The sequence below is a fragment of the Buteo buteo genome, chromosome 4, assembly GCF_964188355.1.
Source record: "Buteo buteo chromosome 4, bButBut1.hap1.1, whole genome shotgun sequence".
Lineage (NCBI taxonomy): Eukaryota > Metazoa > Chordata > Aves > Accipitriformes > Accipitridae > Buteo > Buteo buteo.
In genome coordinates, this window is record NC_134174.1 from 34,812,774 (window position 1) to 34,824,842 (window position 12,069).

The 12,069-nt window shown below is 37.5% G+C and overlaps 1 protein-coding gene across 1 annotated transcript in view; it reads right to left on the reverse strand.

The window, feature by feature from the left end:
• Positions 1 to 440: 440 nt before the first annotated feature.
• Positions 441 to 12,069, reverse strand: part of CABCOCO1 (ciliary associated calcium binding coiled-coil 1) — a 52,920-nt gene continuing 41,291 nt past the window's right edge. The window contains exons 6-8 of the mRNA XM_075026870.1: positions 3,800 to 3,922; positions 3,261 to 3,401; positions 441 to 518 (exon numbers count right to left, since the gene is read on the reverse strand). Of these exons, the coding sequence (XP_074882971.1) occupies positions 441 to 518; positions 3,261 to 3,401; positions 3,800 to 3,922 (342 nt within the window). The remainder of the gene's footprint in view (positions 519 to 3,260; positions 3,402 to 3,799; positions 3,923 to 12,069) is intronic.

Consider the following 12,069-nt stretch of genomic DNA (forward strand, 5'->3'; position numbering starts at 1 on the left):
TCTCCTCATTATATATCTGCAGTGCCTCGAAATGATGTTTTCTCTCTGTGTTCTCCTTCTAGCAAAATTTCCTGAAAAAACCCCAGAGGTGTAAAGCAGAAACTGTTAAATATTTCACAACTGGAAAAAGGAAAGAGAATGAAACTACAGCAATTTTTTTTTTTTTTAATTAGGATTTCTATTGAGAAATAAACTGAACTTCAACATGTTTCAATTACATATCCTTCTGTTTATAATCTGCTATTTAAGCCTAAACTAAATAACAGCACTGGCAGAACACAGTAAATTTGAGGAACTGTGATGAACTAGTTCTAGGTAAATGTTAACAGAACGATTTTCCTTTATACAAAAAATGATTACGTTCAGGCAGGGAGCCTTCTGTGCGCACCATCCCCTACTGTCCAATTTCTGTAAAATTCAACATCACCTTTCTTATCTGGCTATTTAGGACTTTTTAAGCTTTCTGTCCTCAAAGCATAAGCTGCTTCTTGCATTTGCAGCTTTTCATTTATCTCTGCCTGTAAAGAAAAGCAGAAGAAAAAAGTGGTTGTGATGGAGCTATCTTAGGCTGCACATTGTCTTTGTGGTTTTAACACACTGTAGTCCAGTAAGACATTATCCTACACACCTTCCTGTTTTGCAGACATAACAGTGTTTCAGCCTGTACTTAGGTGATAACGCTTTATCATATTACTGCGCACAATTCCGATGTATGTATGGTATGACTGCCATGAACAGGAAGTGATCCGGGACAGCCATTTCTCGTGTAACCTTGTCTTGGGAGATGGGCTAATTAGCCTGTATTCTCAGACAGCCTTTACCAATAAACACCAAATCAGAAAAATTGCTTTGGGATTTGGTTGTTGCCACTGTTTTCCTTTGCTGCAGATGTTTGTTCTCTAGTGTAATGCATTTTATTGAAACATTGCTGGAATCAGAAAGCATTACTGAAAGTGAACAATAAAAAAACATATTTCTGTAATGTTGCTTGTCTTTCTTAATTACAAACACAATTATGAATGCGTATCTCATTCTGGAAATCCAGACTGCTGTAGACATTGAGTGCAAATTTACAATGTAACATTTGTGGGGAAGGTACAAGGGTTGTGACATATTTTAGTGAAATCTTTGGCAGTGATGACGCATAGCAATCTTTAATTCTATAGCATTTGGAAATGTGGCATCACTGAAAAAGGCCAAAATACTGGGGTTTTACAGGGAATTTATGCATATTTCTCAATATCAGCATTCATCACTGCAAAAATACATGAGAAATGGCAGGAGCACAATGATAGTCTTTCCAAGAGTTGCAAAGGTTAGTTCAAACAACTGGAACAGGCTCAAAGGTCCTTCACAGACCCCACATAAACTGTTTCAAAACTTATAGTTACATTCTTAATGGACTTCATGTAATTTTGGTAAAGTGCATGGATTTGCCCCAGAAAAGCTTGCAGTAACTTGCCATTTTAGGAACTTTTTGGCTTGCCAGTCCTAGAAATCCCTACCAGTCTATATTGCAACCCGTCAATGGATAGCCACAGCTAAAACGTTTTTGGAGTTTGCAGTAGCTCAAATTAGCATCAAAAAGCTGGAATTTCTATCTCAAACTTTGTATCTTTGGAGACGGCCTTCACCATATTCAATCCACCCTCAAATATCCACAAATACGCCCCCATCCCTTTACATTATATGCAAACTTAGTTGCTTTGCTGTGGAATGCTGATCCTCTAGGCTAATCCTCTCCCAGCCACCCCAGCTGCCTTTTCTTCTCCAGTTTTTACATCCCTCTGTCCCTGATTCTACCTTCAGTGAAAATCAGCTGCCACTATACTTCACGATGGCTGCTGTTGTGATCACTGAGTGTCAGCACTGTGATTTCAGACTAAATGTTATTTTCTAGACTCAACTAGAGCAACAGCTGCCTTATGTTCCCTGGAGACATAATGCAGATTGTGAATCACAGTTCACACATAAGAACAAAACAGTATGAGTCTGACCATGTATCAGGTAAAAATCTAATGATAAGATTACCTCAGAGGTCAAGAAACTGAGAAACCAGGTGAAAAAGATACATTGCTGGAAGACTTTTAGAAACTAAACAGAAATTATTTTCTGTGTATATAACTAGATTTGCAAAAGAAGAAGAAGAAGAAAAAAGGGCATTTTTCTCATCTGTGCATTTTTTGTGAAGAAAAAAAGCTCTTAGCACCAATGCTAATGAAATCAAGGTCAAGTGAAAAACAGGCATTTCATTTTTTTTGTAGGTAGAGACAGGAATAAGACAACAGAGACCAGGTTCCCTCCTGTTTCTGAAGACATATTGAAATAGAATATGAAATCAAATAGGTAGATCTAATGATGGCATCATTATTCCAATTTATATTCCCCATTCATGCATAATCCATGTAAAGTAATTTATCAATATCAAACTCTTTTCAGATAATATTAGATATTTAATAAACTGCTGCTCGGTCAACAGTGTCCAATGTGCTGTATCTAAAGTTTAAAGTGCCTAATGCCACCTGGCTGCTGCAAATAAGACCAAATTCCACCAGTTCCTTGGTGGAACTGAGTTCTAGCTGGTTTGCTTTCAATAATTGCATATGCTTGAGGGAGCAGTTTACAAACTAACAATGATCTACTCTGCTGGCTTTTCACATGTTTCAATTTACAGACCTCCCTGTAGAGAAGCAGATCACCCTACAACAAATTTAAGTCCACTGACAACAGCTTCCTTCCCTTTCATGGACCCCAGAAGCAGGAACTCATGGACTCCACAGAGTCTGCAGACTATGTACTGAAACCTGATCTGTTCCATTAAGGCAGCTCTCATATAGTTATGAACCTACCAAATGAAGTCTAGAATTGGCATGAATGCATTATTTCTTAAACAGATTGAAGGATGTGTAACATAGATGCATCTAACAATTCATATTAAGCATACATTGCATATGCTCCATCAGACCAGCTGATCCTGAAAAGGAATTCTATCACTGACATCACTGAGAGCAGGATTTGGCCCATGTTTCTTAACACATAGTACTGCTGAAGATATATGTTGTTATATTACTGAGGATTTTTTATCTTATCACATGTAAGCTGACTAAACTAGGAGTTATTTATAGAGGCTAATTCACATTTTCACAGCATATGGATGTGCTTTTTGCCAGCTTTAGCATGAATACAGTTTATATTCATTAAGGCTGAGCTAGATAATTAACCATAGACAGAATTAGTGAACAGCTTTCTAGTAATAGTACCTCAAGGTTGCCAATAATTTCATTTGAGATTTCACCCACTGTAGACTTCTGATCTTCAGCAGTGACACCAGCCACAGCACCTGCCTCGAAGGACTCTGCCTCTGGACAAGGCTCTTCTAGGTAACCCTCTTGATCAGACCCCTAGCAGCAACCAACCACAAGAAACGTGTGAGTACATCCTTCTGCTCTCTACAAGACCGAACAGCATCAGCCCAAAGACATGCGACAACAAACGAAGCCTGCTTTTGAGACTTCCTGTTCTGACAGAGACCGTCAGTCTCTCTTTCAGTGCCTAGGCCAGTCAGATCCTGATGTTACGAAGTTGCATGGGGCAAGAGCCCAGAGGTGCCGACTCAAATAAATGTCCTCTGCTGACTGATTAATGCATTAAAAGTAATTTCTTAGAAAAGAATGCATGCTATATTCTGGAGAATAAATGTCATTAGTGGCTGGGCTCCAGTGGGAATAAATGAGATAGGAGAATCATAGAAAAACAGCTTTAAAAAATAATTTTTAAAAAAAGGAACAAAACTCTATACCTTAGATTCCGTCTCTGCAGCTGTTGGTGATATTATGAATGATGAATTGATATCCAAAGGTATGCCTTCTTCCAGCAGAGCAGGGAAGGGGGGAACTGCAGGTTGGGCAAGTTCAATCAAATACTGGTAGTACAAAAAAAAAAAAAAAAAAAAAAAAAAAAAAAAAAAAAAAAAAAGAAGAAAAAAGTAATTCAGGTTTAATTATTGCTCAGAGGTTTATTGCAGAATTTCTTAAATGGAAATGAAATGGCTGGCAAACAACAAAAACCAATACCTTTCTTGTTACTATCCAGGTGCTCAGAACTGGAAAGCATACTGAAAATGATTATAGATCAGCTTTAATTTCTAGCTGCATCTCAAGGGGCCCTCTTTATAATACTTGGAAAGAACAGATGATTTTCATAATTTCATAACACTACAGCTTCTTACTCATGTGGATAATTAAGTTTAGAAAACACAGAGCTTAGGTAACATGCAGTCTTCCCAATGCAAATTTGTCACTTCTGAAGGGGGATCTTGTTGCATTTTGGAATTAAAGGGCCAGCTGACCACTAGGGTATTCTATCAAAGGAGTCAGTTGGCATACACTTCTAGTGACACTGCATGAAATAAGGCCCCAAGAAAAACATTTTAATATGACTATAATTGAAGAGTCGCTAATGGTCCAAGTTTTGCTGCTTCATCAACTTGCCTCTCTTTCTCTTTCCTGTGAACATGGGAACCTCACTGGTATTCTGCTGGCATGTGAACTGCGGCTCCAGGAACGCTCTGACCAGGAGTGCTCTGACAAGAAAATGGCTTTTTCCCCCCAGAGGAGCTGGATGCAGCACTTAGTCTGTGCTGGGGCTCTCATGAGTGATGCAGAAGGTGGCCCTATGTCCTCTAAAGGGGCAATGTTTTGTGCTGGTTTTTTTTTTTTTTAAAATGCACGACAGAGAACATATATACCAAATATGGTGACAAAAGGCATTTTTGAACAAGCAAGGAATGAGGTATAATACTAAAATGGTACATTTGGGGCCTCTACAATGGGAAGTGCCCACAGAGAATACCAGGCAGATGTTCCAGTTCTGAGTCAGCTATTACAAACATGATTTTGCTTGGATGGTGTAAGTCAACCACATTAATTCTCATCAGGGTAATTGCAGCTGCCATAAATTAATTTCCTCATACCTTTGAAATCATAGCTAGGTTGCTATTTGGTTTATTTAGTTACTTGCTACAGTTAAACATACTGAAAATATTAAAGATTCTATACATTTGAAAACAGTGATAGTAAAAATTTAAAATAAATGGTGAGACATAATCATTGCGCTTTATTGCATTAAAAATCTCTTTTGTATTCCTGAAAGCTTTTCAGCAGTTAAGTTTGGGCTCTGTCATTATCTTCAGGATTCCCTGTCATGTGAGCTCACTAAAAAAGGTAGACAGTGTTAGCCCATATTTATAAGAACCCAAAAGGCTGACAGAAATATTTCCAGAATTTAAGTGAGGAGAAAACCAGATTTTATAGAAGCATTTTCCTGTATCACTTGTGAGTCAAATTTTACAGCACTCTGCTAGTGCCTACAGACTCACAAAAGGAATAGTCAGAAAGTTTATTTTTTGCGGCAAAATGAAAAAGCCTTAAGCTAAGCTGCTTGTTATTCTTTCTAAAATAAAAAGAAGCTTTGTTTTCAAATTCTGATTATTTTTTTTTAACTAGAGCTCTTTTGATTTAGCAAATAATTCCATTTTCTCTGATTTCTTACCTTATATTTTCTCATTTTAAAATATTAGCTGAATTGGATGAGAATTCACAATTACTTCCTTAAAATAACATTTTTCGGTTAGTTAGTTAACTATTTGCTCAAAATATTTTCTTTATTTAGATTAAATCATTATTCCATTTATTCCCTGCAGTCCAAATTGCAAAAAATGAAATAATGTTAAAAACCTAGACTGGGTTTTTAAAATCAATTCCGGGCTGATCAAATACATTTTTGTAGCATGGATAAGATTTTCAGAGGTTCTGTTTTAGAATAATATTTTTACTTCACTGCATCCTTTTAAAGAGAGCCATTCTTTACTCATCTGTTCCGTGTCTAATAATAACCCTTGGATCATTAAGAAATAACTAAATTACAGCAGAACTAGTCTCTTTAATGAGCCGTAATAGCCTCAACATTCAGCCAAAAGTTTTTTTAAAAGACTGTGTAACTTCAATGTAGAATATGAAGTATTTTGTTTAGTAATAATAAGTTTATGAGCAGTGCTACAGTTTACAGCCAAAATATAGTGACCTAAAAATGCCATTCTGCATTGCTCCTTCCTATACATTGTGTCCTTAACAAGTCCAGGGGAAAATTAGAACGAATGAATTGTGGTGAGAGCCCAAAGCCAACAAACGTATTTAAATGAATCCTTCTGATGCAATACTTTCCTTTAAAAAACACAATTAAGTCTTTGTATTTCCTTTGAACAAAACCTCATGTTTAATAGCACCAACGGCTCTGTAGTAAAATCTATTTAAAAACAGAGAAGGAGACACAGTAAGTTTTATACAGTTACAGTGGCTTTAAAAAATGTTGCTAGTTTCTGAAGTCTGAGTAAATTTATGGTGAATTACTTCCACTGACCTACATTAAAAAATTCATCCTCCTTTTTGAAATTCCTGAAGATTTGTCATTATGTGAGCATTATTCACTATGACAAAGATGTAGTACTCAAAGTGTCCTCTTGAATCAATATAACAATCGAAATTTGAGAAACAGTTTGGCAAGATGATAATGCCTTTAAATTAATTGGCAGTATTTTCCTGCACATTGCAGTCCAATGGGTCCATGAGAATTCAAACATAAAGAAATCGTAAGGCAGTTGCACAAATGTAGAGGGCATATCGGTGTCAGCTGCAAATAAAAGGATGCTCCAAAAGTGACGGGAGGGAGCAGAAGTTAAATGCAATATTCTTACTAATTCCTAGGTGCAGTGGCATGCCAAAAGGCCACCTGAAGCTGGACAAGTTAGAGCAGGCTAGAAGCTGCTCTAACATTTAGCAGAGGTTAACGTGGGAAATATCATTCAGCATCACCTTTACTTTCCCACCCCAGTTGCATCAAGCCTAGGTGTAATCACAGCTGAGGACTGTAGCTGGTGTTCAAACATTGCTCTCAATGTACAGCCCTATGCCACAATTTTTCTCTGGAATTCTTTCAAGTAAAAATGTACATAAAGAGAGGTAAGTATAAAAAGTGTCGTGTTGTCCTGTACATAAACCCACATACTTTTCTTGTTGTTGAGAGCTAGTAAATTACCTTTTTATAAACGTAGGCAGAGCAAAGACAATAAAACAGTATACAGGAAAATTTCTAAAACAGAATAATGGCAGGAAAGAAGATTGGTAAAGCATTCTAATAAATGAGTTCCACAGATGTGGTAGTTATTATAAAATTAGCTTTGCATAACTTACCAATATACCATTACATTTCCCCCCAGATGTTATCTGTTACTTAAATTAATTTTGCTTAAGTTACTATTATTGCAGATTTTATCCACACTGTATTTTATTATTTTAAGTTTCTGTGGCATAAAACAAGCCCTGGCTGATAGCATTACTTTTAATAATATATGTAAGAGGTTTTAGTATTATACAAATGGCTGCCGGGTATATCTTAATAGTCATAGCACAGAACGTCTGCTCTCAAAATATTATGTAGATTAAAACCAGCTATTTACTTACACTCTAATTCAAGTCATTGGAAAGGTTTGCAGTATTTATGGATGTGGTATGAGGGGAAACAATCTACTCTGGGAATAAATATCAGAGTTTGGAAATTAGCAAAGCTAAGGTCAAGGTCGGTTTGGATTTACTAACATACTTGCTGAAAATTAGAATTTATAGTTTATGCTTACTTATTTTATAAATGAGAAAAGAGACTGAGGCGGTGGTGTATTTGCCTCTTTGATACAAGGCTTTTGTATCATAGAAACATTTTTAAACCACCTTTTCAGCTTAATATTATCTGAAATTCTGTACTCCTCTCCATGGAGCCTTAACATAAATTCTCTATAGCTAATCTTACCAAACATAGGAAAATAATTATTTATAAGGCTTGGAAAAAACATCCCATGTTCAGCATGGACCATTTCTAAAGCTTTGTAACATCTTTCAAAGCCTTTCAATGGCCTTTCAATGGATACAGATTTGATTTTATATGAATGATAGATTCACTTAAAAAAGGGTGTTCTTTGTGTGTTATTCTCTGTATTCATATCATCTGTGTAGTTTCTACTTGTATGCCATAGGACTTTATGCTACCAGAGACCTGCACAGACTTCTCTCATATATGTGTGAGATCTGCTATGAAACAAAATATTTCATACAGGATTTACATTAGTTTGCCATTCATGCTAAGCACACCCAGCTGCACACCTACAAATGTGCTGAATTTCAGTTGCTGGAATAAAAGGCATTTACAAGATATGGTTTGTTAGCTGAGTGTATTTCATGTGGTTGAATTTGAATGAATAACTAATGGACAGAGATGCACTGTCTCACACTGACTCAAACGAGCCTGCCTTCCCACTGCCTCCCCTTTAACCTGCCAGCGTATGCAAACACAGCAAATCCACCCTACCTGCCTCCTGAGGCATCGCCCGCCAGCGCTCCCACAGGAGGTTTCTGGGAGACTGCTGATAGCTCTACAAATACATTTGCCACCCTATTTTGCAGCAATGCTATACACAAGGTCCAAAGGACCGAAGGATATTATGAAGCACTCAAAAACTTAATCCAGATATATGATCTGTGCAGCGTGACTAAGATGGCAGAGCTTCCTTCTGAACGCCTTCACTGTACACATTTGTGTTAATATTTAAAGTAGAATTAAGATCAATGAGGGACTAAACTTGGCCTCTGAAGTATGTTCCCCAGTTGCTAATGATGCACATGGAAATTCTGTGTGCATGTTCCTGGGCAGGAGTTTTCAAACCACTATTTCTTAAATGAGACGAAAGTTCAGTAAGTCAAAGGTATACTTTATGCTCTTTTTCCTGCATTTCAGAATTCAAGTTAGTATGTTTTAAAGAGAGTTTTCCATGTTTCTGAGCTGAGATGTGAATCAACTTTGTTGACAATACTTCAGCAATTAATCTAGTCCAAAATAACTATCTGAAGCAATTTGGTGCCTACATTGACAAAACAGGATCTACTCCTCCCCCCAGGAAGCTGTAAATCAGTCAGTGACATCTGGCCTCAAGGACATCAGAGTCATCTGAAATGTGGTAATTTATATTAATGAACATCAATATTAATTTTTAAATAAAAAGAATTTGCTACTGCCATTATGTTTACATACGGAATATTATTTATAGCTTGTGTACCTCCTTTCCTACATTTTGCCCATAAATTATTGTAAGGAAACACACTGTCACAGTTATAAATATTTTTCCTTGGAGTTAAAGCTTTTACATATCCTCTTACTGTTTTCAGTAACTATATGAGGGCAACAACCAGGATTTTCTTGCTACTCCAGGAACTGCTGCCAATTTTAATGCTCGACTGAGTAGAAAAGGGTGCTTCTACAAAAACAACCAAAGCCTTCCTCTCTAGAGATACCTTAATGCAGAATGCCCTTAATACCTAGATTCTGAAAGAATATCCTGACATACTGGAAAAAAACAACAAACCAAACCAATTTTATGGGGCTTCAGTCATCTATTTCTGCTTTTACCAAGCTTCCAGTTATTACTACCAATTCACAGATTATTTACAAAGACAAAATAAGAAAGGTCCAAAAAAAAAATCTCCAGTTGGCTTTCATGCTGAGGACACATCACTAAATGATTCACCTTGGAATGGTCACTCTAAATTCACATTGTGTTTAGAATTGCCAAATCTCCTAGAGTTATGGGATTACAAGAGAATCTCAGCTTTCATTTAAAAATAAAGTCCATGTCTAGCCCTTATGCTTGCAGAGGAAAGACTGAGAACATGAATCTCGAAAGCTCAAAAACTAAACTGCAAGCAAAAGGAACCAAACAATAATTACTTTTAAGCAACTCTCATGATTTTTGGGGATCTGTCTCACCATTTTAAATGCTTGAGGTTAGCAAAACCCTTTTAAAAACAATGCATACAGATTTTTAGGGACGGGTGAAGGATTTTTTTTCAATACCTGAAAGTGCAAGTCTTGCACGTCAGGACTCTTCAAAGTGCCAACCCCATCTTTCCACTTCAAGAGCACCCATCAAACAAACAGAGAGCAGGCAGCTCCTATTCTGGCTGTGCAGTGATACTCAACAGGGATCTAAAGCCATTAAAAAAACCCAACCAAAACACAAGAACCTTTCCCACAGCAACCATCTAGCTGGATCTACAAATATTAAAAAAAGTAAGGCTTTTTTTTATTACTCATGTGATCACATTAGAAAACCATAAAAGTAGGTTCTGTTGAACCCAATGCACAATAGGCAGTCTAATATTTAGGTGGCATACACCTTATAAGGCCAGAGCTTTACATTTCCTTGTACATCTCTTTTTCCAAATCATTTAATTAGGAAAGATCTGATATGAATGCTGAAAATATTAAGATAAAAATGTGAAAGCATACTTGGCCAGGTGCATTTTGGTACCTCTTTCTGGGAGGAGGCTTCATACGTTTTATAAAGACTTGCTGCGGTCTCACACTTCCAGAAAATCAATTTGCATGTGAGCATGTGCCTTTGGCAACAAAATGGCCTATAAGAATTAAATCGCTTAGGGGGATGGCATTCATCACACCTGGTTTAGGGGCTTTGTCAACCCCCTAAGCCCCCTCCTTGTAGTAAGCACAAAGAAGACTGCATCTCCTGAGAGGCAGTCAGAGCCACTAAGATAAATTAAGAACCTAACAATCGCTTAATATACCTGCCCTGGACCACAGCAGGCACAGCCTGTTACCTCTCCCATTGACTATACAGGAAACCTGGGAAAGCTGGGTGCCTCATTCAGGCTCCTCAGTTTGCCTGGTGCTGGGAAATATGAGATATTCCCTTTTTTATTCAAAGGACCACTATAAAAACTCGGCGGGGATTAAGAGCACCACATGTTCCTCCTGCAGCCCTGAGCACGTATGGTAAAAGTCAGACAGCTGTTGGCACTGTCCTGGGCTGTTTTTTCCAGGTGTTACATCCAAGATGCAGCAATGTCTCACTGACTACTACTGTTCCACAGGGTTTCAGGTCAGTCCTAAGACTGCCCAAAAAATGCTCATGTGGACATGCCTATCTCCAGCATGCAGGTCTATCTCTGGCACATTTCATGCTGTGTACACACCAGTTAGAGCAGGCATGTGTCTTGGGAGCTGCATGATACCCCATCAGATTTCTCTTAGTTCAGTAAGCATGGTCTTTGGGCTTTCTTTAAACATGAGTACAATGTACATGAAAGAAAGGCACCAAGAAGATTCCCCGCAAAACTAGGAAAACTTTAAAAGAAACTTTTGAAACAAAAAGGGTGCAAGAAGTGATTGGGAGCTCCTGCTGAGAGAGTCTGAGAGCAGAAAAATAATCTTCTGCTGTTGATACAGTAATGTGTAATCACTGCCTCAAGTTGGACAGAGGTCCTGTCTCCTGCCTTTGTCTACCGGCACTCTTGAACAGCCTTCCCTTCCTATCCATTTTCTCTGAAACCAGCATTTTCTCTATGCAGGACTGGTCATGGACAAGCCCCTTGCACAACTGCCCCATATTCTGTACATTCCCGCACCACCAAATGACAAAGGAACAAGCTCTCTCAAAATGCCGCTCAGTCATCAGGTACATTAGATGGGCATAGGCTTGTCTATATTGATTCACCCCTAGCTGATGCTGCAGAAAAAAAGCTGCTCTAACATTTAAAAGGTTGCATTAAAAAACCCCAACAAACAACAACCTAAAGAATATTGATTCTGAGCTAAAAGAGAAAAAAAAATTGCTCACACAATTTAAAAACTACAATATAGATTTTTTAAAATATGCTACATTAGAAAACTTTTCAGGATATACAGTCACATAAAAATGGGGAGCTTCTGTTCTTTGTTATTAGACCTAAAACATAAAGTCTTTGCCTGAGTGTGTAAGTTTCTGTTAAAACAACAATTTGTCCTGTGGACTGTAAATTCAATTACTGTTTTTATTGGAATCACATTTTGCTTTGGAAACAATCATGCAGAAAAACAACCAGTAACTTAGACATCTTAAAAACATCTCAAAACAGGCATGGCTCTGAGAACAAATCAGTTATGGTAATTCTTCCACTGTGAACTGCAATG